At 34.7% G+C, this 25,338-nt stretch overlaps 1 protein-coding gene across 1 annotated transcript in view; it reads left to right on the forward strand.

Annotated features, from left to right (window-relative positions):
* Ccdc178 (coiled-coil domain containing 178) overlaps positions 1-25,338 on the forward strand; it is a 287,520-nt gene that overhangs the window by 239,492 nt on the left and 22,690 nt on the right. Inside the window, exon 21 of the mRNA XM_090353276.1 lies at positions 20,308-20,442. Within this exon, the coding sequence (XP_090209402.1) occupies positions 20,308-20,442 (135 nt within the window). The remainder of the gene's footprint in view (positions 1-20,307; positions 20,443-25,338) is intronic.

Here is a 25,338-nt window from a genome sequence, read left to right on the forward strand (position 1 = left end):
TTTCATCTAGGCTCCTGTTACAGTCTCGTATAATTTAATCTGAGATGAATCAGTTTGGGATTCACTTTCCACTGTGCTGCCATTTGAGACCCCAGAGCATCTTTTCACAAAAAGAGACAAAAGGAAACTCTAGATTTATTGTAAAGTCCTCCTTTTAAATTACCCTGAAAAATCACATTCAGGGTATGTGAACTGAACAGCCATTCCATATACTATAATAGCAATTGTTTTCTACTAACAGAAACCACACACACACACACACACACACACACGTGCGCGCGCTCGTGCGAGCGTACGGGTGCACACACACCAGATGCAACTTCTGTACAATTAAATTCAAAATCTTACTTGCAGAATTGTTTTACTATGAACCTTAAGCTCCTCTTACCACTGACATGCAATTTCAATTGTTTGAGATGTGACACCATATGTAAAATAATGAAACACGATTCCCAGGAACTGTACATACATAATCCCCTTCACACTACTAAGAGAGAAGCATAGGACCTGTGAGCGGGGAGCTAGGGCTTTGACAGCAGACAGTGAAGTCTTTGACATAATGTAGCTGCTACCGTGAATATAGCTACTCCAAAAGACTATTTTCCAGAAAGCCACAAAAGAAACAAATAAGATCTACCTATTGATATGAAACTGTGATTAGATCAACAAATAAGACCTAGGGGGGAGGAAAATGGGGACAAAAGCATCAGAAAGGGTATCAGTATGTGAGAAGTTATGCACCTACTACCTGATGAATGTAAATGTAACCCCTCTATACATTATCCCAAAAATAAAAGGGGAAAATAAAAGAAAAAGGAAAAAGAAACTCAGCCAAGGTCACCTGGAGCTCTGAGAAATAACTCGAGACCCTTCCCACTTTGTAGGCCAGTCCTGCAAATTGCTGTTGGCACAGGAAATTTGGAGGTTATATTTTCTGCAGTATTTGTGGAGAAAAGAAGAGGGATCATTAAATTTGTGAATGAATTCTCTGAATTTTTAAAGATTCCACCTATATCAAAACTAGCCTAGTTAAATGAAAGGACCTCTAGGATATAAAAACAAAAGCCATATAATGAGTGATTGTTGTCCTTAATGTACTATGCTATCTCTCATCTCTTTTGCTGTCCCTTGGTTATCTCATATTGTTACAGTATTTCACTTTGTTATCTGATATATTGGATAAATGCGTATTTGGTTATTTGAAATTGGATAGGGAAAGGGGAAAATAAGATGAGGTGGGGGGAGGAAAAAGGGGACCAAGACATGAGAAAGGGTATCAATGTATCTGAAGTAATGCACCTTCTATCTGGTGAATATAATGTAACCCTTCTATTAATTACAATAAAAAATATATGAAAAAAACTAGCCTAGTATGCTAGATAGAGCTGACATTTTGAATATGCTAAATGGCTGTGGAAGTTAGAAGGCCCTACTGGTGTGTGTCTTCCTACTATGTTCAATGAAATGCTCATCAGATTAAATTTACTGTGACTGACAAAAACAAAAACAAAAACAAGTAAGATCTATCTGTTGATATGAAACTGTGATTAGATGAGCATGAAGGTCTAATCACTAAAACCCAAGGTTTGTTCCTGCCATTCTTTCATCTTTCAAAACCCTGACCTGCCAAGAAGAAAATCACCGAATTCTCTTTTGCTTAGGACAACTTAATCTTCCACAAACCTTATAAACACATTGCCTCACATGGCCGCCATTAGTTAATTAAAATTGGCACATGAGAACAAAACCTATTTGCCCGATTACAAACCTGTAAATTCTATTGATTAGAGCAAGGAACTTAGTGGTTATTCTAGGTTTCTTTTAGTCTTGGAAGCTTTTCTGTTCAATTTTATACAAATGAAGTATTGTATGTCACCTTTACTTTCTCCTTTGAATTGCAGTACGTGAAACTGCAGATGCATTATTTTTGAAAATAAAGTATTTTCACTTCTAAGCCAGTGGGGAATTTGTATTCTATAGTCTAGGGCTAGATTTCGGTACTGCTTGTCCAGAAAAGTGGTTTAAAAATAGTTATCCATATGATAAAAATGTACATCCAAGCAACTACAGCATACTTGAAATAGTCCTTTTCTTCTCATGACAGAACATCACATCAATGGATGGAATGGTTTTCATTCTGAAAAATAAATGAAACACTTATGTTTATATTAGATTAGACATTTATATAATATATATTGTATAAAATTCTGTATTATAGAATATATTGTGTAGTATATAATTTCACAGTATATAGTTTTATATATCATATAACTATAGTACATAATATATAACTATAATATATATTATATAATAATCATAACATGCTTTATATACTAATTATAAGTGCACTTTAATATTATATAATCATATATATTATACATGATAATTACAAATATATTACAATATTATAAATAATATAATATATTATATTGTTGTCCTTAATGTACTATGTTATCTCTCATCTATTTTGCTTTCCCTTGGTTATCTCATATTGTTACAGTATTTCACCTGGTTATCTGATATATTGTATATATGCATATTTGGTTATTTGAAATAGGATAGGGAAGGGAGGGAAACAAGATGAGGGGCGGGGGTGAAGGGAGGGAAATGGGGACCAAGACATGAGAAAGGATATCAATGTATGTGAAGTAATGCAACTTCTATCTGGTGAATATAATGTAACCCTTCTACTAATTACAATAAACAAATTATGAAGAAAAAAACAGCAGAACATTTACCTATTGTCTTAGACCCCAAACACCAATGATATAGGTTAGTTGAGATACAGTTAAAGTGTAGGCAATACTGGTTCTTTCCTGAGGCTCTAAGTCAGTTTCCTTTCCTCTCCTCATTCTTTGGCTTATGACCCCTTTGTTACCGTGATGTTAGAATACTGCCATTACATTCTCATTGGCTTGCTTCTGTCTTCACACAGCTGTATCTGCCTTTGACCCCCCAACTCTATCATTAGGACTCTGTGATTACATCAGGTTCATTGGGCTTGTGCAGAACCATTTCTTACTTTTATCATTGAAGTTCTTTTGGAGTGTAAACATTATGAGGACAGGTTTCGTGGGAAAAGATGTGGACTTTTAGGACACTAGGAGAGGAAATATTTTTCCTATCATTTTCTTTATCATCCAACAGAAGCCACTCAGTCCCTATTTATGTTTGCAAACAAGAGCAGTGATATCGGGAATAAAAAGATCTTGAGCTCAGTATGTCCTGAATCTGCTGCCAAAACTGGCATGAGAAAAATGATCTGCAGTTCAGTTGACACATGCTCTTTGGGCACATGGACGGGGAAGCACCTTCTATCTCCCTGGGGCAGGAAGACCCCTCTGGGAAGGCTTTTCCATAGGGTAGTGATCTCTGTTGCAATACAAGACTAGGTTGTACAAAATTAACCTGTGGTATTGGTTCAACAGACATAATGGCTAATAAAATTTTACAATGTACAATTTGTTGTAACTGAAGTGAAAAGAACCCAGCTTTCTTGACACTCATTAAAGGACTTATATGTATTAATTAAGTCATTCAAATAATATTTGTTAAGGACTTTGGATGCAGATGGCTCTGAATGACATACAAAGGATACATACAGGTATTACAATGACCCTGCCTTGCAGGATGGAATGGTCTAGCAGAGAAAGTGAACATCCAAGCAACTACAGCATAATCTAATATATATTGTATAAAATTCTGTATTATTGTGCAGTAGTACATAAGTGCACAGTATATAGTTTTATATATCATACAGCTATACTATATAATATACAATTATAATATATATTACATAATAATCATAACATGTTTTATATACTAATTATAAATGCACGTTAATATTACATAATCATACATATTATATATGACAATTACAAATGTTACAATACTATAAATTGTATAACATATTATATTGTATTTTATATCATGTATTATACTACATATTATATAGTATCTATAGTATTATGTTTATATATAACTATAATATATAGTATAATATGATATGATATGGTATATATATTATATAATGTTTATATTACATATATTTACCTAATTATATATTCATTTGTAAAATTTTATATATATATCAAGGATAGGTAATACTTTGGACCTTCTCGATTTTTACTTACACTTTATTCCTCAGAAAGAACTTAATCTTTCCACAATATCTTTTTTAATTTGCTCTAAAGATTTAATATTCTCTCAAATATCAACTTGTGACTTCTTTTTTCTTGTGTTTTTTTATTTTTGGCATTTTAGTATTGAGCTATTTTTTAGGAATGGCTATAAATGTCAGCTTTCTGTTTTAAAAACTAATCTGACATTAAATTTGACTTGAAACTTGTATTTCAAGAAAATCAGAAAGTTTATCGCATTTTATAGTATCTTTCAGACCCAGCCAGCTCTTATTGATTTGTAATCCCATGTATCACGTAAAGAACAGAACAAACTGACCCCAGAAGAAAAGAGTGACTAGCTCCCCACCAAGTCACTTAGTAACAGTGCAAGAAAAAAGTCACAATTGTTTTATTTGACAAGTTGTTACAACACTTATGCTAATGTGACAGAAAGCATAATAAAATGTGTTCAACACGTTCCTTCATTCCAAATACCATGACTACATGCTCCCATTCTAACTTCCAGAATGTGGGGGCCTCTTTGGAAGTCGAGCTTGAGACATTCTCATTATTCCAGTATTGTTTATCACAAACATAATACAATACCTAAAGTTCATCATTAGATAAGCAATTCTTTTTAAATGTCCAAGTAATTAACTCAAAACTCTTCAGGAACACTGATACATACAATACAAACTGCTTAATCCGACTGCTTTCTAATATCTAGGCATAGGACCTGATTGGCACGTACAAAATCTTCAGAACTGGAGTCTACCACATAACGATACATTTTAACTATGAGAAATTATAAGACAATGTCTTGGGTCAGTTTGATTGTTCCATTTCTTAAGTCTGTCCATTTCACTGCATCTGAAATATAGCATCCAGGATTGCTGATAGCATTGCCTTAGGGGCTGCAACCACCACTATATTTGCTTAGTTTCTTTTTATGTTCAAATAGTATCATTTACTTTCTTCCAGTGTCATTGTGTTAACCCTGGTAGAAGCTTCTGTAGATCACTGATTTTCCCCGAGAATCTACTTCTACTTTATCTGTTTAAATTTCCCTTATTGTCTATTTGCTTTGCAATTTGTTTAATTCCTTACATTTTTGAGACTTCTCCCCTTTATTGTTTTGTGAAGTCTGGATGAATACCATTAACTTCTCTCCCCCTTCCAGTGCAAGTACTTCAAGGTACCATTCATGAAATTATCATTCAGTGTTAAATATTTTAAGATAGGTATGGATTTCTTTTGCTTCATATTATTTAGAATTTTATTTATAAATTCCTTAAGTCAGCATATGTAATTTTTATAGTTTGTTTAGTTTTTACTTCTTATGTAATTATTTTGTTGACAAGAATATGGCTTATATCATGCCAGTTCTTTTCCAATAGAAATACTTCTGTGATGTCATAAAATTTTATGTGTTGTGGTATAATTTGTTTGTAAGTGCTAATGTTTTATTTGATTATGACCATAAAACTCATAATTTTGAGGACATTCATCATGGCTGCTCGTTTTTGCTAGATCATATTTATTAGGTCTGCCAATCATCACCATTATTTTAACCTCTGTGTGTGTGTGTGTGTGTGTGTGTGTGTGTGTGTGTGTGCTCACTCATGCATGTACATGTGCACTTTTCTGGGTCTTGGGGCTTGAACTCAAGACCCAGGCACTTTCTATGAGCTATTTTGCTCAAGGCTAGCACTCAACCACTTGAGCCGCAGCTTTACTTTGACAGTTTGGTGGTAAATTGGGGATAAGAATCTCATGAATTTTTCTTCTCTGGCTGACTACAAACCACAATCCTTAGATCTCAGCTTCCTGAGTTGCTAGGACAAGAAGCCAAAAGCATTCGCACCCAGCTTATTTTGACTTTGATCATTCAAAATTTTGATGGCTGTATTGAAATTGTTTGTATGTTGGTACATTTATTTATTTCTATTCTTAGGATATTCCTTCTAATTTTTTAGCTTTAAGCAAGTATGTAATATATGATTCTGATAAGTTAAATTATATTATACACAGGTCTAGGTATATAAATACAGATAGATGTATATAAATGCTGTATGTTTTAGTTTCTTTTGTCAAATACAACCAAGATTATGCCGTAATAGCTTTCTCTAGCATATTTTTAATTGTTAGCTGTAAAAATTTATTTTCTTATAAAAAATAATTGTTTCCTTGCAAAGTATATGATGTCACAATTTTCTAATATTCTGTTTTAATTAATTGGTATAATCTGAATAAAATTTATGCATCTCTTACCTAACTTTTCATTTTTAATTGTTCTACTTTTTCTATGGATTATTTTCCCTACTTCCCTTTTTAGTTGGCATTTTTGTTCATTCTATTTTTAACTTAAAGTCCAAATCATACTTCTAGCAACTCATTTAAAATTTTATCTTGATTTATCACTATAAATACACCCATTTAACTTAAAATACACCTAATATTTTCTGTAGCATAGTGAATATTTTAAATATACACAGTATGATTTTGAATATTGCATTTTAGAACATAGGACTTCATCTATATATATATTACTATTACAAAGTATTTTACTTTCCATCATGGACTCCTAAATTAAATATCATAATTTTATTAGGATTTCTATTAATATTATTGTCACTATAGATATTATATATTAATATTATGCAATATTTAACTTTTTATATTTGTTGTTGTCCTCATTCTTCCTGTAACTTAGTTTCTTCTCTGAACAATTTTCTTTATTACTTACATCCTTTCTCATCAATACAACTTTAGTATACTTTCTGTTTCAGCTTCTCTAAAATAGTCTTCAGAATTTTCCCTGGGCCTGGAAGAAAATGCAGACAGACACATGAAGTTGTCATTCTACCATTCTGTACAGCACAGATGTAATTACAATTATTTTTTCCCTTGAACATTTTCTGTGTCGTTTCATTTTCTGCTGTAATAGGCAGAGGCCTTGAGGGTAGCGGATAGCCATCTTTGCCTCTGTGCAGATGTTTTCTACCATGTGTATTTTTTTTATCCTTGAGCAACCGTAGATCGCTTCTGCTTCAAGTAAAACTGTGTTTCACAAAAGAGAATGGACACCCATTTTCTTCCAGAATACCAGGGGAAAAAATTAAAAATATAGGCATCTTGAGGTGTAGTCTAGGTGATGTTGGACAGCCTTTGAGAACAATTCATCCTCCTTGCACTAGTGCCTACATGTAATGTTCCATTCAGGCTTTACCTGTGGGTCCTGGGATCTACTCCATCCTTGTTTGTTTTCTTTTATTTATTACTTCAAAACCAATCATTCAATGAGACCATATGAGTGAGAATTTTTACAGGATTAAAATTAAAGCACTTTTTGTGTGCCTAGAGGTAGCATTTGTTTGTTTCCTTGATGATGGCCATTTTGATTGTGGTGAAAGGCAATCTCAATGTCTTTTTGACTTGCATTTCCTTTATAGCTAAGAACTTTGAACTTCTTTTCCATTTATCTTTTAGCCATGAGTACTTCTTCTTATGAGAATTATCTGCTCAACTCATTTGGCCACTTATTAATAAGAATGTTTATCCTTTAGCAATTCTCTATTATTTATGGAGAGAGGGAGAGAGAGAGAGAGGGAGAGAGAGAGAGAGAGAGAGAGAGAGAGAGAGAGAGAGAGAGAGAGAGAGAGAGAGAGAGAGAGGGAGGGAGGGAGGGAGGGAGGGAGAGAGAGAGAGGGAGAGAGAGAGAGAGAGAGAGAGAGAGAGAGAGAGAGAGAGAGAGAGAGAGAGAGAGAGAGAGAGAGAGAGAGAGAGAGAGGGAGGGAGGGAGGGAGGGAGGGAGAGAGAGAGAGAGAGAGAGAGAGAGAGAGAGAGAGAGAGAGAGAGAGAGAGAGAGAGAGGGAGAGAATTAACCATGATAAAGCTACCAGCACAACCATGTTCTTTGCAGCATTATTTATCATAGCTATAATATGGAACCAACTCAAGATGAATGGATCAAGAAAATGTCACACACACACACACACACACACACATATACACACACAATGGAATTCTGTGCTTTCATCAGAAGGATGACATTATCCCATTTGTAAGGAAATGGAAAGACTTGAAAAAAATCATATTAAGTCAAATAAGCCATACCCAAAGAAACATTTGTTATAATTAATATATGTCTAGGAGAGTCCTAGCAGAGGATCACAGTAGTTCAATAGTTATGCATATATGACCATATAAAATGAGGCTAACAGTAATGAACTCCAAGACATAGAAATGAGAGTTTGGTATGGAAATGAGAGTTTGGTTCTTTTTTTTTTATTATTAGTTTTTGATTTTGGTTTTTTTTTTTTCAGTGTACCCTGTGTCTTGTCTCATGTTTATTACATTGGGGAAAGGGATCGGGAATAATAAAATGATGAAGAAAGGTCAAAGGCTGAACCAAAACAACATCTATATCAACAAGACATTATGTTAGAAATGAACTTTGCAACATTGCAGGGAAGCGAGTAAGGGAGAGGTAAAGTTGGAGAAAACAAGGGAGGAGGTAACAATGTTCATTCAGCAAGATGTACTCATTACCTTTCTTATATAACTGCAACCCCTCTGCACATAACCCTTACAATCAAATAACATTTTTAAAAATCACAAAGAATATTCACATAGAATTGAGTGTGCACACTTACTGTTGATTAAATTTGAATGTTGAATTTAAAAAAATAAAGTAATCAAAATTTTATGAACACTTCACATGTTTTGATTAAATAGCCATTAAAAAGTAGTCACCTTATTCTAAAACAGGTATTTCAAAAAAAGCCAAGAAAACTGGTTTGTGGAGCTTGTTAATGCTATTAAACAAGTAAAAATGTAATATTACCTATATGTTTGATGTTGTAGGATGTATAATATGTATAAAGCATGCAAAATCAGTACATTTGTGAGATTATAGGACAGAATAAACTCAATTGTTAGCTATACTGTATAAGATTTAATAGCATCTGTTATAGATCACTTTTCTTTCTGTCATGCCATCAGGCTGGTTTTATATTGACAGGTCCAGATACAGAATTTTATGAAGTATTATTTTATATAGTTTAAATTATAGCTCCTTATTAATTACCATAGATATTAGCTCCAAATTTAGAAATGCATGTGAGTTTTATTTTGTTTTAAGTATACCTAAGCAGCTGACAAAGGAGATTTCCAGAAATGAGCTATGTGATCTTTAACATCACTCTGTGGAACAGACTTAGTAATAAGGAAATATCTCATTACTTGTGAGATTTGGATATCATGCATATGTAACTTGGTAACTGAGTACTATAAAAAGATCAGTATTAACTGGATTTTGTGTATCTGTCATTTCTCCTTGGCAGAAAGTCTGAAGAGTAGTTTGTAATTGCCTTTGTTTGGTTTATTAAAAAAAAAAAGCAGGAACTGATAAAGGCTTATGCTATTTGCCTTGTGAGCTGTTCTGCACATCCTCTGTTGATTCAAAATTGCATGCACATCTTTGCTTATCAGTTTGATCTTTCTGTCTTAGATTTAAAAAGATAGTACACTTCACAATGTAAAACCTTATTACACAATAAATATTGAATAAATAATACCCTTTTTTCTTTCTTTTTTCCTTTTTTTCTAAACCTTTTCATTTGCATTTTTATGCGTTCTTATTTTTTTGCCATTTTTACCTCCACCTTTTTTGTAATGTTATGTTTCTTTCCTTTTTCTTCCCACTTTCCTTCTGTCATTGTGATCATTCATAGAAATATAGTGACAGCACGGGGTACGGAGTGGATACAAATGATATTTATATTAATAGTCACCTGATTTTTAATCTGTTGGTTCTTAACCCTATTATTTCTTGTTGAAGAACTCACAGTTGTGCGGGATCTCCCCACACCTTCTTTCTTGTTTATCTTTTTCTCTTTCTTTTTTGCTTATTTTTACTTTTTAAAATTTTTATCATTGAACTCTCCTATATATACCTTCCTCTTTTCTCTATATATTCTTCTTATTACTCTTCTTATTTTCATAAGTTTTATCTTATTTTTTCTAAGTTTTGTACTCAACTATTTTACCTTCTATCACCTTAGGTCAGTTATCCTTATGCTATCCCTTTCATTATTGTATTAATCTTACACTCCTACATTACTCTTTTCTTACCGCCCCTCTTGTCTTTCATACTATTTTTCTCTCTCTGGTCCTCTGTTCATCCTTCAACTTTTATAATGCATAGATCTACAGTTGATGGTTGTTGAGCAATACTGTATATCTAGGTATTCAATTATACTGTAGATCCAGAATTACTGAAATACAATAGAGATTGGATTGAGGGGTTTATTTGGGGGGGGTCATAAAATGATCAGTGGTGGTATTAGATTTGTCTATAACTGCACAAAAAGAGAGTGATAATACCAATATAAAATTGTGAACATCTATTGTCTGGCCAGTTAAAGAGGTCTAGGTTGGATATATCTTAAAAATTGTAATCTTGTGCAGTATTAATCTTGCTCCCATTTTCAAATGGGCAGAACAAGAAACTCAAGAAAAATGGCAAATCAAGGAATAGCATCTCCCACCCAATATAAACAGGCAATGGAGCAGTCAGTGGCAAAACTAGAGGAGAGTCCTCTAACTGCTATACAAATGCAATTGATAAACATGATTAATGAAAAGTTTGAAAACATACGGTAAGAGATACCTGAGGAAGCCATATTTAAACGAGATGAAATCATAAACAAGGTGATACGTGAATGAGAGGAAGCGATAAAGGATGCCATAATAAAGGATTTACAAAGAAAAATGGATGAATCCATAGAATCCAAACAAAACACTCACAGAACTCCAACAAAAGTCCAATGAGAATAAAGCTGCTGAGCTAACCACTCAAACGGAAATCAAGGAGTTGAAGAAGTCCATACACAATCTAAAACAAGAGATGCAAGGCATCAAAAATGAGCAATTAGAAGGAGAGAGATGAAAAATAAAGTAGAAAGTTTTGACAGCAGGTTAAACAATGCAGAGGAGAGAATTTCTGGGGTTGAAGATAATCTAGTTGTTACAGAGAAAGATCAGAAAATGAGTCAAACCAAATCTAGGAAATATGAGAGAGCGCTTCAGGAGGTCCAAGTTACAATTAGGAAGCCTAATTTAAGGCTAATTGGTGTTGAGGAGGGCCTGGAGAAAGAGGTCAATGGAATTGGAAATATACTTCAGGGAATCATCTCAGAGGACTTACCAAATATCCAGAAGGTTAGGCCCATCCAGATACAAGAAGCTTTTAGAACCCCAAACAGTCCTGATCAGAAAAGGACATCCTACCACCACATTATAACCCATAAAGGATCAATAGAGACCAAAGAAAGGATCCTAAAAGCAGCCAGGGAGAAGAGAACAATCACCTACAAAGGAAAATGAATCAGAATAATCACCTATTTCTCAGCAGAGACCATGCAAGCAAGAAGAGATTGGAAGTATATATGTCATGCCTTTAAGACAAATAGCTACCAATCAAGAATACTATACCCAGCCACGCTTTCATTCATAACTGATGGAACAATAAAAACTTTCCATTCCGAGGAAAAGTTGCAACGTTACGTAGCAACCAAACCAGCTGTACAGAAAATTCTCAAAGATGCTCTACACATTGAAGACCAACACAAACATGATACTGACAAAGAAATGGCACCTCAAAATAATACCAGCTAAGTACCGCAAGAAGACACAGGCCCTAAAGATAGCTTTTAAAAATGACAGGAACTAGTAAATATTTTTCAATCCTAACTCTCAATATAAATGAATTTAACTCTCCAATTAAATGGCATAGATTCTCTAGTTGGATCAAAAAGCAAGATCCATCGTTCTGCTCTCTTCAAGAGACACACCTTGCCCCCCAAAAAACAAACATTTTTTGAAAGTGAGAGGTTGGAATAAAGTTTATCAGGCTAATGGCCCCCATAAACAGGCTGGAGTTGCCATCCTCATATCAGATAAAATGGACTTCAACTAAAATTAGTGAGAAAAGACAAAGAAGGTTATTACATACTAATAAAGCAATCCCTCTTCTAGGAAGACATAACCATCCTAAATATGTATACATCTAATCAGGGCATCAAATTGGAACTGAACACCAATCTCCACCAGCGAAAACCCTGTAAGTCATGGAAATAGAACAACACATTGTTGAATAACATAAAGGACCAGCTCCTTTGGGACAGAGCAAAGGCAGTACTCAGAGGAAAATTTATAGCTCTGAATGCGTAAATTAACAAACTGGAAAAATCGCACCAACCCTAATCCCAGCAAAAGGAAAAAAAAATATTATTAAAATCAAAGCAGAATTAAATAAATTGGAGTCCCAAAAAACTATAGAAAGAATCAACAAAACAAGGAGGTTGTTTCTTTGAAAAAATTAACAAAATTGACAGACCCTTAGCAAATCTTACCACAAAAAAAGGGAGCACACCAAAGTAAACAAAATCACAGATAAGCACGGTAATATCATGACAGAAATTTCCAAGATCCATAGCATCATGAAGGATGCCAACCTTTATGCCAATAAATTTGAGAATCGATGGATGAATTTCTAGCCAATATAAACATACACACACTGAACCAAGAAGACCTAATCCAACTAAAGAGACCTATTTCAAGGACTGAAATACAAATGGGAATAAGAGATCTTTCATCCAAGAAAGGGCCAGATGGATTCATAGCGGAATTCTATAAGGTCTTCAAAGCAGAGTTCACACCAATACTCCTCAAGCTCTTCAACAAAATTGAAAATTGAGTCTCTTTGCCTAACCCATCCTGCGAAGCCAGTATAACGCTCATCCCCAAAACAGACAGAGATTCATCCAAGAAAGAGAATTATAGACCCATTTCTTTGATGAATACTGATGAAAAACTTTTCAACAAAATAATGGCCAACCATCTTCAGCAACTCATCAAAACAATTATGCACTATGATCAAACAGGATTCATCACAGGGATGCAAAGCTGGTTCAAAATATGCAAATTAATTAATATAATTCAATACATCAACAGGAGCAAGGACAAGAATCACATGATTGTCTCAATAAATGCAGAAAAGGCATTTGAAAAGATCCAACACCCCTTTATGATAAAGGCTCTGGAGAAACTTGTAATCCATGGAACATTCCTCAGTATAATAAAGGCTGTTTATGACAAACTCACATCTAGCATTATACTTAATGGCAAAAAGCTAAAGCCAGGGCCGGGAGTTTGGCCTAGTGGTTAAAGTGCTTGCCTAGCATGCATGAAGACCCAGGTTCAATTCCTCGGTACCACATACGTAGAAAAAAAGCTGGAAATGGTGCTGAGGCTCACGTGGTAGAGCTCTAGCCTTGAGAAAGTCCAAGGACAGTGCTCAGACCCTGAGCTCAAGCCCACGACTGCCAAAAAAAAAAATGCTAAAGCCATTTCCTATAAAATCAGGAACAAGACAAGGATGCCCTCTCTCTCCACTCCTCTTTAAAACAGTATTAGAATCCCTAGCCAGAGCAATAAGGCAAAAAGCAAGCATAAAGGGGATCCAAATAGGGAAAGAAGAAGTGAAACTTTCCCTCTTTGCAGATGACATGATTCTGTATTTAAAGAACCCTATAGACTCCACTCCCAAGCTGCTTGAATTGATTCAAAACTTTGGTAAGGCAGCAGGGTATAAAATGAAACCTCAAAAATCAACTGCCTTCCTTTATGTCAACAATGAGTGGCACAAGGTAACTATCAGGAAAGCAACTCCTTTTGCAAAAGCCTCAAAGAAAATAAAGTACCCAGGAATTAACTAACAAAGAATGCAAAGGACCTTTTTGAGGAAAACTTTAAAACCCTAAAAAAGGAAATTAAAGCAGACTGAGAAAATGGGAAAACCTCCCATGCTCCTAGATTGGAAGAATTAACATTGATAAAAATTGCAATCTTGCCAAGGGCTAGCTACAACTTCAATATACTAATGTCATTCTTTAAAGAAGTAGAAGAGGCAATCCAAAATGTTATATGGAATAATAAAAGACCCTGTATAGCAAAACAATTCTTAGCAGGAAAAACAGCACAGGAAGAATTTCAATACCAAATTTTAGACTCTATTACAGAGCTGTAGTGATCAAAACAGCTTGGTATTGGCACAAGAATAGGCCTGAAGACCAATGAAATAGAAATGAGGACCCAGATATTAACTTAGAGACCAATGGCCACCTAATCTTTAATAAGGGAGCCAAAAAAAATAGAATGTGAGAAAGACAGCCTCTTCAACAAGTGGTGTAGGCAGAACTGGTTAAGCACCTGCAGAAAACTAAAGCTGGATCCTTCTTTGTCACCCTGCACCAGCATTAACTCCAAATGGATCAAAGACCTGGAGGTAAAAGCAGATACACTGAAAACTTTACAAGAAGGAATAGGAGATACACTAGGTCTCCTTGGCACATGTTGAAACTTCTTAATAAGGACCAAGAATCACAACAAATCAGAGAAAGGCTAGATAAGTGGGACTGCATTAAACTGCAGAGCTTTTGTATGGCAAAGGATACACCTAGTAAATTAATTAGGAAGCTTACAGAGTGGGAGAAGATCTTCACCAACCATACAAACGGACAAAGGCCTCATATCTAAAATATATCAACAACTCAAAAAAGTGAATCTCTACAAAACTAATCTCCAAAAAAACAACCATCCCATTAAAAGATGAGCCAAAGACTTTAAGAGAGTCTTCTCTGAAGAAGAAATAAGAATGGCCTATGGACACATGAAGAAATGCTCAACATCTCTGGCCATAAAAGAAATGCCAATCACAACAACTCTAAGATTCCACCTCACTCCAGTTAGAATAGCCAGGATCAAGAAATCTAATAACAACAGATGCTGGAGTAGATGTGGCCAGGAGGGATCACTACTACACTGTTGGTGGGAGTGCAAACTCATTCAACCACTATGGAAAGCAGTATGGTAGTTCCTCAAAAGACTTAACATAGAGCTCCCCTATGAAATAACAATTCCACTACTTGGCATTTACCCAATCATCCAGAAACAAGGACATACTAAATTCACTAGCACAATGATGTTCATTGCAGCACTATTTGCCATAGCTAAGATATGGAACCAACCCAGATGACCTTCCGTTGATGACTGGATCAACAAGATGTGGTATTTGTACACAATGGATATCTATGCTGCTGTCAGAAAGAATGACACCGCCCCATTTGTAAGGAAATGGAAAGACTTAGAAAAAAATCATATTAAGTGAAGTAAGCCAGACTCAAAGGAACAAAGGCTCAATGGTTTCCCTCATTTGTCATAATCAGTAGAAACCTTGTGGTCTCCTAGCAGAGATTTACAATAGAACAAAACCTAGATACATAAGGCTGTATAGAATGGTGCTAAGTGAAAGGACCTCCAGGATATAGAAACAAAAGCCATTTAATGAGTGATTGTTGTCCTTAATGTACTATGTTATCCCTCATCTCTTTTGCTGTCCCTTGGATATCTCATATTGTTACAGTATTTCACCTGGTTATCTGATATATTGTATATATGTGTATTTGGTTATTTGAAATTGAAGATGAGGGGCTGGGGTGGGTGGAGGGAAATGAGGACCAAGATATGAGAAAGTGTATGAATGCACATTCTATCCGGTGATATATAATGTAACCCATCTATTAATTACAATAAAATATATATGAAAAAACCTTGTAATGGGCAGATTCAAATTTTCAGTGAATTATAATTGAAATTTTATATGCCAATGTGAATGAATGAATGAATGAATGAAGCTGTGTCTTTCTATTGCCTATCTATGTATGTATCTTTACATCTATTTACAATGTAAAATTATTCCTATGGGAAAGTACAAGCCTTCCCCTAAGTGGCTTTGTTTATATGTTGTCAAATTCTTAAATATGATGTTAATTGGATTACTTAAAGCACAAATGAAAATCTGCCAGAGATAGCATGATTTTTTTCCCTTTGTTAAATACATTAACTCTTAGTGCTGCTTTCACAGTGAACCTTTTATTTATCTTTGTAGAAATCAATTAAAATTGCATTACCTGAAATGTTCAAAATAAACTTTCTCCATGGTACTTCCTTCCTCTGTCAGGCCACAGGTTTTACCTACAAATTTCCCATGCTTCTTAGAGGCTACATCAGATGAACTTTCTAATTTTCATCATGCAGATACTCTTGGATCTCTAACAATTGTCATACATCATCACCACTACCCAGCCACTCCTATTTCCACCCCTGTGCTAGAGATTTGTTTTTAATAGACTTCATTGTTTTTACAACAGTTTTTTTTTTTTACCATCACAGCAAAACTGAGAAGCCACAGGTGTTTCCATGCCACTCTTTGCCTAACTGTAGGTACATGTCAATTATTATCTGTATCTCACACCATGGATGAGCTGTTACACCCGAGGGCTCACTCTTGTTGCTGTACATTTGGTGGACAAATGTATATCACACCATTGTTTTTTTCATTGTTCCTATGTACACTGAGCCTATGTTCACGGACGATTTTCAATGCAGGATTAGAAATTGTTCCTTACCTCTAATATTTTTCTGGCAAATTGTGCTAGGGAGGATTGTCTGTTGTGTTAATTCTATTTCCGGTTTCAATTTTGTAGCTGTTGGAGTCTTAGGTTGTGTACAGGAAAATGCTGTGATCTTCTCAGCAACCACCCAGTTGTTATAAATATGGTGTTCATCCAAAAGTGAGAAAACTGCTTTATGTAGTCAACTCCTGGCTATATTCTCATTAAGTAATGACCATGAACTATCTGCCTGGCAAGTTCATATGAACTTTCACTTCTAGGGACTGCTAGGTATCTTTTTTTCTCTGTATTGAGTGGCCTTTGTTTTCTGGCAAAACAATTTATGGTTCATTTTTCAAATAACTATACATATGGTATTTGTATTTTAATTAAAAAGACTGTTGTTATGTCTGATTCTTCTAAGCAGAAATTCATTATAAGGACACTTCTCATTTCCTTGAAATGTTCCCTTTCTCTTTTCTGGGGTTCTTAAATGGCAAAAGCCAGTTAAATTATATGCTTTGGGGAGTTAATTTTTGGTACCATATGTCTCGAAAAATGATTTAATTTTATCTAAAACATGTTTGCAATGAGATTTATGTGCTGTGTTGCACAGAGTCAATTTAAGATTTTATTTTAAAGAAAAACATATTAATTAGTCTATTAATATTTCACCATAGATATTTAAGCTTACAAAATAAATATTATTTGCATAAATAGTTCTGATATCTAGACTCCATTGTTGCATTTTGAAAGTAATGAATTAAAATTCTCATGAAAATATTTATGGGAGTCTTCTATTTCATGAAATGCCATTCATAAACTTAGTATTCGTGTGTCAATGAAATGGAAAATATATTTTAAAAATTAGACAATGGATGAAGCAGCTAACATTATTAATATGATAAACTCAATGTACATTTTGGACATTATTGTAGGTAAGATCACATTTAGAGAAAACAAAATACAGATCTTATTCTACAAACAAAAGGCCATAAACATGGCCTTTATATGTTAGCAGATGGTCACATGTAATGGGATAGTCTCTAAAAAAATAGTTAATAATTAAATCTGAAATTAAGAAGCCTCAAGCCACAAAATATTTAAAAAAAATTCCTTTTAGTAAAGAGGTCATGTTAACTGAAGTTTGTATTGTCATCTTTCTTTCTTTTCTTTTTTTGTTTTTTTTTGTACTTAGCAAACATGCAATAGGCAGGGAAATATGTAAATTCTAAGTAAAGAAGCACAGGATACATTCCTTGGACGTCTATCAGCTCTGTAAAGTTCAGCACCTGAAACATTTGCTTCTCTCTTTTAAACCAGTACAAAGCAAAATTAACCCCCCCCCCCCTTTTTGTTTTGCCAGTTCTGTGCTTGAAGTCAGGGCCTGAGCACAGGGCCTTGGACTTTCTCAAAGCTAGAGCTCTACCACTTGAACCTCAGCACCAGTTCCAGCTTTTTTTCTATATGTGGTACTGAGGAATCGAACCTGGGTCTTTGTGCATGCTAGGCAAGCACTCTACCACTAGGCCAAACTCCCAGCCTCCCTCTTTCTTTCTTTCTTTCTTTCTTTCTTTCTTTCTTTCTTTCTTTCTTTCTTTCTTTCTTTCTTTCTTTCTTTCTCTCTCTCTCTCTCTCTCTCTCTCTCTCTCTCTCTCTCTCTCTCTCTCTCTCTCTCTCTCTCTCTCTCTCTTCCTCCCTCCCTCCCTCCCTCCCTCCTTTCTTCCTTCCTTCCTTCCATCGTTCCTTCCTTCCTTCCTTCCTTCCTTCCTTCTTTCCTTCCTTCCTTCCTTCCTTCCTTCCTTTCTTTTGGCTAATATTACCCCTGGTACCTCAGAGTTAGCTAGTGGACATCTTTCAGTGTTTGTCATTCCATTTTCATTTTCAGGGCTGTTTTATTTAAAATATGAGGTATTATTTTCTGGTTTTTAGTTACTTCTACACATGTTTTCCTATGCATAACCCCTGCAATATATGTTTATCCATAACCCTCATTCCCACAGCTTTCTCTTCTTGCTGGTGAACATGCCTAGTTAACAGTGTCTTAAGATTTAGCATGCTCCCTCCACTGACTGACTTGGTTTAGACTCTATAACTTAAGACGGAAAGAAAAAAAAAAATCTTGACAGAATTTCTCTTCCGAAGCAATGCCAATGCTTAACTTAAAATATTAAATGTTCCAAAATGTTATAAACATAATCTGGGTAGTATAGTCCAGCATTTAATAAGTGGAAATACCTATCTAATTTTTCTGTGAGTACTTTTCATCCGAAATTAACTAATTAACCAAGAATAGAGGGTTTGTTTCTCTGAGAATTGAACATAAATGTATATATGTCATTATTACAATGCATAATGAGGATAGTAATGATGATAAACTATTCACAGGCAACATCAAGTTTTTAAAATGGTTATTTATAAGTGAACTCTTTTATTGTTGTTGAAATATATCTACAGAAGATTTCTCAAGTCCATGCACAAACCATCTATTGAAGTTTTAACAAAGTACCCTGCACACGTAATCCAGATCTAAGCATCTAACAAAACAGCCATTGTTTTTGTTTTTTAAACATCTTTGAACCTTCTTAGTAATAGATGCTTTACAGGGAATTTTCCATTCTGAAAAATATACTAAGCAACTCTCTATGCCAAAAGCAAGAGTAAAAATATTATATTATGTATTATAATATATAATACATGATAATATGTAATTATTGGAACTTTTGATATTATTATCTTTGCCACTAATTTTAAAGTCATTCCTCTGAACACTTACCTCACTAAAATAATTCTATGGAGTGTGGCTATGCTAAGTGTTCTAAAGCAAATGTGCATTGTGTTGGTAAAATTTCCAGTGTTTGGCTTTCCTATTAAACGTCCACATAACGTGGCAGATCCCATAAGGACACCTCTTTCTTTCTCTCTGTAGATCCTTATATTAAGCATACCACTTCTAAGCCCTGCACTTTCTATGCTTGGATGCAGTGAAATGTTTCTATGTCACACGGTCAGGGGGGAGGTAGATTAATAGGGAATTCTAAGCTGGAAATGTCTTCGCTGTTATTGTTCTCCCTTTGTATTTGATGGCAAACTTAATTCTCTTTAGTCTTGTCATGCTCTGGAGCACACATTGCCAAGCAATGGAGAGTTGTTTATTGTGGGTTTTTTTTTTGTTTGTTTGTTTTTGAGGGAGGGAAAAAGAAAAGAAAAGAAGCCACCAATATCACATTGTCCATCAGAGTCTTAAAGTTGCATTTTTAAACTTTGGCTTGACCTGATATGCCATTCAAAAAAGCTTCAAAAGATGATTTTTCCAAGAAAGGTTCAATATGTCCCGAGGCTATCGGTTTTGAGTTAAACTGGGTGAAGTAGAAATATTTTAGCCATCAGCTTGGCAGTCACAGAGTTTGCCTCAGCTAGAACGAAACTGCTGAGGCATTCAGAGAAAATTAACCCCCCATCCTAGCGGCCAGATGTGACTGGTTTCTGATGAATGCACATGAGTGGTCTGAAAAATCAAGAGACTGTGAAATTCCTGTCAGGTCCGTACAGTGCAGAATGGGCCATTGACTGCTTTCTGTATTTCCCTCCATCATTCTTCTTGAACACTGCCATTAATTTCCTCTCCTACTCTGACTTGTGTTTTTTCCCCTCCCTCTTGCCTCTAGTTTCGTCAGCTGCAGAGAAAGCTACACAAGGGGTGGCAGAAGTATTTCAGACTGATGATCCTCTACAGCCAGATGAGGCTGGCCTACCTCCAGAAAGAATCTCTGGAGAGTATTCAGAAAATATTAGCTGTGCAGGTAGGTGACTGTGTAAAAGTAGGCGAGGTCGTTCTAATCTAGTTTGAAAAGCAAATGATGGGTAGTGTGATGAAGTACTCAAACCATAGCCCATCAGATTTTTATAAATTTTAACCTCTTTAATAAACTTGGGGTTGCATGAAGGATGAATTCAGTAAGCCAGCACACATACTACGCATGTTTTTGTTGTTGTTGCTGTTGTTGTTTTGGTAGGGGTGCAGAAAGGAAATTAGACTTATTTCTCATGAGCCCTAGAATAGATTTTTGTAAATACATTTGGTAGGGTATCCTCTTTTTTTTCCCCAAATCTTCAAGCTTAGCATATGCCATTCAGCTGTTTAAAAGATGATAACAACAGTTACCATGTGACACTTTTGAACAAAATCTCCTTTGAAGATGTTATTATTTTATCTATTGTCCTCCTCCTGTTGTGCCAGAGACTTGTAGATTCAGAGATGACTCTATGGGAGAAGCAAGCTCCTGACGAATATAAGACACTTGTGGTTCTAGATGCAATTGCATTTTATTACCTGGATTTGTTTGTGTACAGACACTTAGTGAATTAGTTATCTTTATATTAAATCTCTGGATAAGTTTACAGTCCCATGTTGACTAAGAAACACTAATAACGGGATATCATTTGAAGATTATAAAAACTAACAATAAACTGTTATTTAAAATTGTTTAAAGTTAGTATTTTGTCATTTCAAATGTTACGAGATGTTTTGGTAAGCATGATGTCCCAAAGGAAAGCACATATTTTTTTTTCTATTAAAAAATAGACCACTGATTCTATGAAAATGCAAAAACAGTAGCATATGATCTTTGAAATCTCAATGCTTCTTGTCACTGCCAACATGAGAGCAGATTGTAAAAACAACAACAAACAAACAAAAAACTGGAATAAGCTGGGTGTGGTGGCTCAAGCCTGTTATCCTAGCTACTCAGGGGGCTGAGATCTGAGGGTCAAGGTTCAAAGACAGCCTGGGCACAAAGGGGCCTGAGACCACAATCTCCAATTAACCTCTAGAAAATGGGAAGTGGGGCTTGGCTCACTTCCAAGGGTAGGGTGGTAACCTTGAGCTGAAGAGCTCAGGGACAGCAAGCAGGCCAAGTTCAATCCCCATGACCTGCAAGAAAACAAAACAACCCCCCCCAAAAAAAAACTGTAAGAAAATTAAAAGGAAGTTCACATGTTTAGCATTTAATAGAAATTTATTAAGTTTAATTCATTAGTTTAAGTTAGGAAGATCTTATTTTCCTTCAAGCAGATATTAACACATAATAAATTAAAATGATATGAGTGACTGTGATCTGTGATCCCTTTGAATATTCAAAACCTTTGTGCATGTTCATTAGTGTATTATACAAATCCTATATCATTGCCAAAATTATACTGTACTTACATTCTTTAAAATCTTATACATAATAAATTCTCGCTGTGAATTATAATGCATTTTTCAAGTACTAAAAAACTAGTATTTGAATATCTATAAAGTGAGTTATTTAACCCATAATTTTCAGTAATTTTATACTTTTATTAGAAATTTTTTAACCAATGTGATTTATAATCACTATTCCCTACCATGAATTTTCAATGAAGGGACAGGTTAGGACTTAGTGGGGGTAATTCAGTACCTCAAGAGGAATTAGCAAGCTTGAATTATATTTAAGGAAGTCCAAGTGGAGCAATTAGAAGCTTTATATCCAGAGAGAATGCCCTCAACCTAGAATATTTCAATATTAGCCTTTAGTTTAAAATGTAAAAAAAAAAATGTAGGTATAAGATGATTGGGAGGGGTGAAGAGAGGGAAATGAGACCAAAACATGAGAAGGGGTCTCAATGTGTGAGAAGTAATACACCTACTATGTGATGAATGTAACTAACTCCTCCATACATTATCCCAACAATAACATTAAAAAAATGTAGGTGTAGTTGTTCATACCTGAAATCACAGCTATTCAAGAGACTAAGGAGGAAGAATCCAGTAACAACCAGTCAGGATAAAAAGATCGTCAGACCCTATCTCATAAACAAAATGGCTAGAGGGACTTGGTTAATGTGACACAACAATTCTCCAGCACACAGGGTTCAATCCCCAATACTACAAACAAACAAAAAGTTAGCTTCATGAAACAAAACCACACAAGGGCAATCCTCTGTGTGGGGGAAATAAAACCTTCAGCACATTGCATAATTCCTCCTGCTACTCTTCCCAATTTTCCGCTCTTTATTGTCTATCTTCTTCCATGTTTCAGACTCTCCAAAATTCCTACTCATCTTGGAAGTTTATGTTTTCATTTCTCTCTCCTCTCCTCTCCCTGTAACCTCCCTTCCTAAATATTCCTCTTTCCCTGACCTATCAAAGAACACTTCATTCAGTTCAATCATCTACTTTTCAAAGTCTGCCTCTGCCAGCTAAGTCAACATTTGCCTTTCTTCACCTCCTGCTACTCTCTGCACAGGCCACACAACTACATATTTTCAGCTACTAATGCATCCTACATTGTTTTTATGCCTACTTTCTCAGAAAAGAAATTTTTTTGACTTTCTGATATAATTGTTCTTCTAGGGCTTTATTCCACCAGAACCATCCATTATCTATTATTTTAAAGGATTAAGTAGCAAGATTGCTACCTTATTTTCACTAATAATAATGATAATCATCAGAGTTTTTTAAGGAAAACATTGTACCACAATTTAACATGTTTACAGAATGAGTATACAGTTGCAAGTTTGTATATTTTTATTCAACATGTCTTAACAGACCAGATGCTATTTTTCTCCATTTTCATATAAATTGGCCCTGGGATTCCTTCTAGTGTCAATATGGGATAGCCCAAATGGTGCTTTATCATTTAAAAGGTGTATTAAAACTTACATCATAAGGTATTAGGTAATTATTGGCTGAGCCTTTTGAAAAAGTGACTATATATAACTGATACTAAGTGAAAGCAATTATAAGTCATTATTGAACAGAGAAAAAGAATCTTTGTTTCATCCCTGGAGGAGTTTTTCTTCAGGACTACAAAATGGCCACAATTGTGGACTTGCACTTGGCAGAAACCAGGGTGGATCAGATGAGTAAACTTCTGAATTATATTATCAAGCACAAATCAATAAAATAAATGATAGCTGGATTTAGATTTCATTTACAGCCCATTTACCTGAAAAAAATAGAGCAATTTCAGTTGACCACAATTTTAATATAAGCCAAAGTGAGATAATGCACAATTTTAGTATAAGCCAAAAGTGAACTAGTACCAATTTACATGCACAGGTTGCTCTTACATTCATGGCAGAATCCTTTCTTCCTTCCTTCCTTTCTTTCTTCCTTCCTTCCTTCCTTCCTTCCTTTCTTTCTTTCTTTCTTTCTTTCTTTCTTTCTTTCTTTCTTTCTTTCTTTCTTTCTCTCTTTCTTTCTTCCTTTCTTTCTTTTTTTCTTTCTTTCTTTCCTTCTTTCCTTCCTTCCTTCCTTCCTTCCTTCTTTCCTTCCTTCCTTCCTTTCTTTGTTTTTTTTTTTTTTGCAAGTCCTGGCCTTGAAGTCAGAGCCTCAGCACAGTCCTTGGGCTCTCAAAGCTAGAGCTCTACCTCTTGAGCCACAACACCACTTCACGCTTTTTCTATGTATGTGGTACATGAACTCCAGTCTTCGTGCATGATAGGCAAGCACTCTACCCCTAGGCCAAACTTCCAGCCCTGTTTGTGTTAAACTCCAAGACTAATTCAATGAATCCATAATCACCATTATAAAAAATAGCATATCTGCTTGAATTTTTTAATGTTAAAGAAAAACTGGGCATCAAAATTGTGATTTTGATAGAGCTACAGAAATTTAATATGAGAAAAATACACTAAATTATTATGAAATTATGTTAAATTATTGTAATAATTGCAATAATTTATTTTGAAGACTGATTGAAGTTAGGTTTTTATTTAGTGTTTACTAAGAAACATGCTTAAATAGCAACAATATATTCACACTAATTGATGAAATAATTTACAACAAAATCCCTTAATTTCATACTGTGTTCTGGATAAATTGATAAGAAATATTATATGTAACAATGTAAAAATAACCACTGTTAATTGCTAATATGGTCTTCTTGTATCTTGAAAACTCACCAGAATTAGTAAGGTATTAAGCATGTCAAAGTTCTAAAGAATAAATACCAAAAGACTCAATCTTTTCAGGAAAAGTAAAGAATATTTAAAAGATATAAGCAAAGATAAATACACTTCATTTTCATGAATAGCCTTATAGTAGGTATATATGTCAGTTTCTAAAGGGTTTTAAATGATAAAAGTATTTATTATTTCTATTATCTTTAAGTACTTATACAAAGTTCAAACCGCATGACCGAGAAAAAAAATATAAAGTACATATAAAAAGTTGTAAAATACACTAAAAGTACATAAGGGCAAATATAGTATTTAAAACACATTTACAAAATGTTCTTGAGATCAAGAGGAAATAATACAACATGGGAAAGGAAACAAGAATGCACTGGGCCAGGAGTGTGGCCTAGTGATAGAGTGCTTGCCTAGCATGCATGAAGCCCTGGGTTCGATTTCCTGGTACCACATACACAGAAAAAGCTGAATGTGGTGCTGTGACTCAAATGGTAGAAAGCTAGCCTTGAGAAAGCCTAAGGACAGTGCCTAGACCCTGAATTCAAGCCCTAGGTCTAGCAAATATAAATAAATAAACAAGACTCCAATAACCTAAGATAACCAAAACTGCTCAATATCAGAAGTACATGTGGGGAAAATCGTAATAAAAAGTAAAGAGTACTACTTTAAATAAGCATGTTATCAATCACATTTTTAGAGCCTGGCAGTTAATGTACAGAATGGGAACTTTTCTATTCTGAAAAGGACTGTGTGGTTGGTTC

The sequence above is a fragment of the Megascapheus bottae genome, chromosome 19 (assembly GCF_031878675.1).
Source record: "Megascapheus bottae isolate mThoBot1 chromosome 19, mThoBot2.hap1, whole genome shotgun sequence".
NCBI lineage: Eukaryota > Metazoa > Chordata > Mammalia > Rodentia > Geomyidae > Megascapheus > Megascapheus bottae.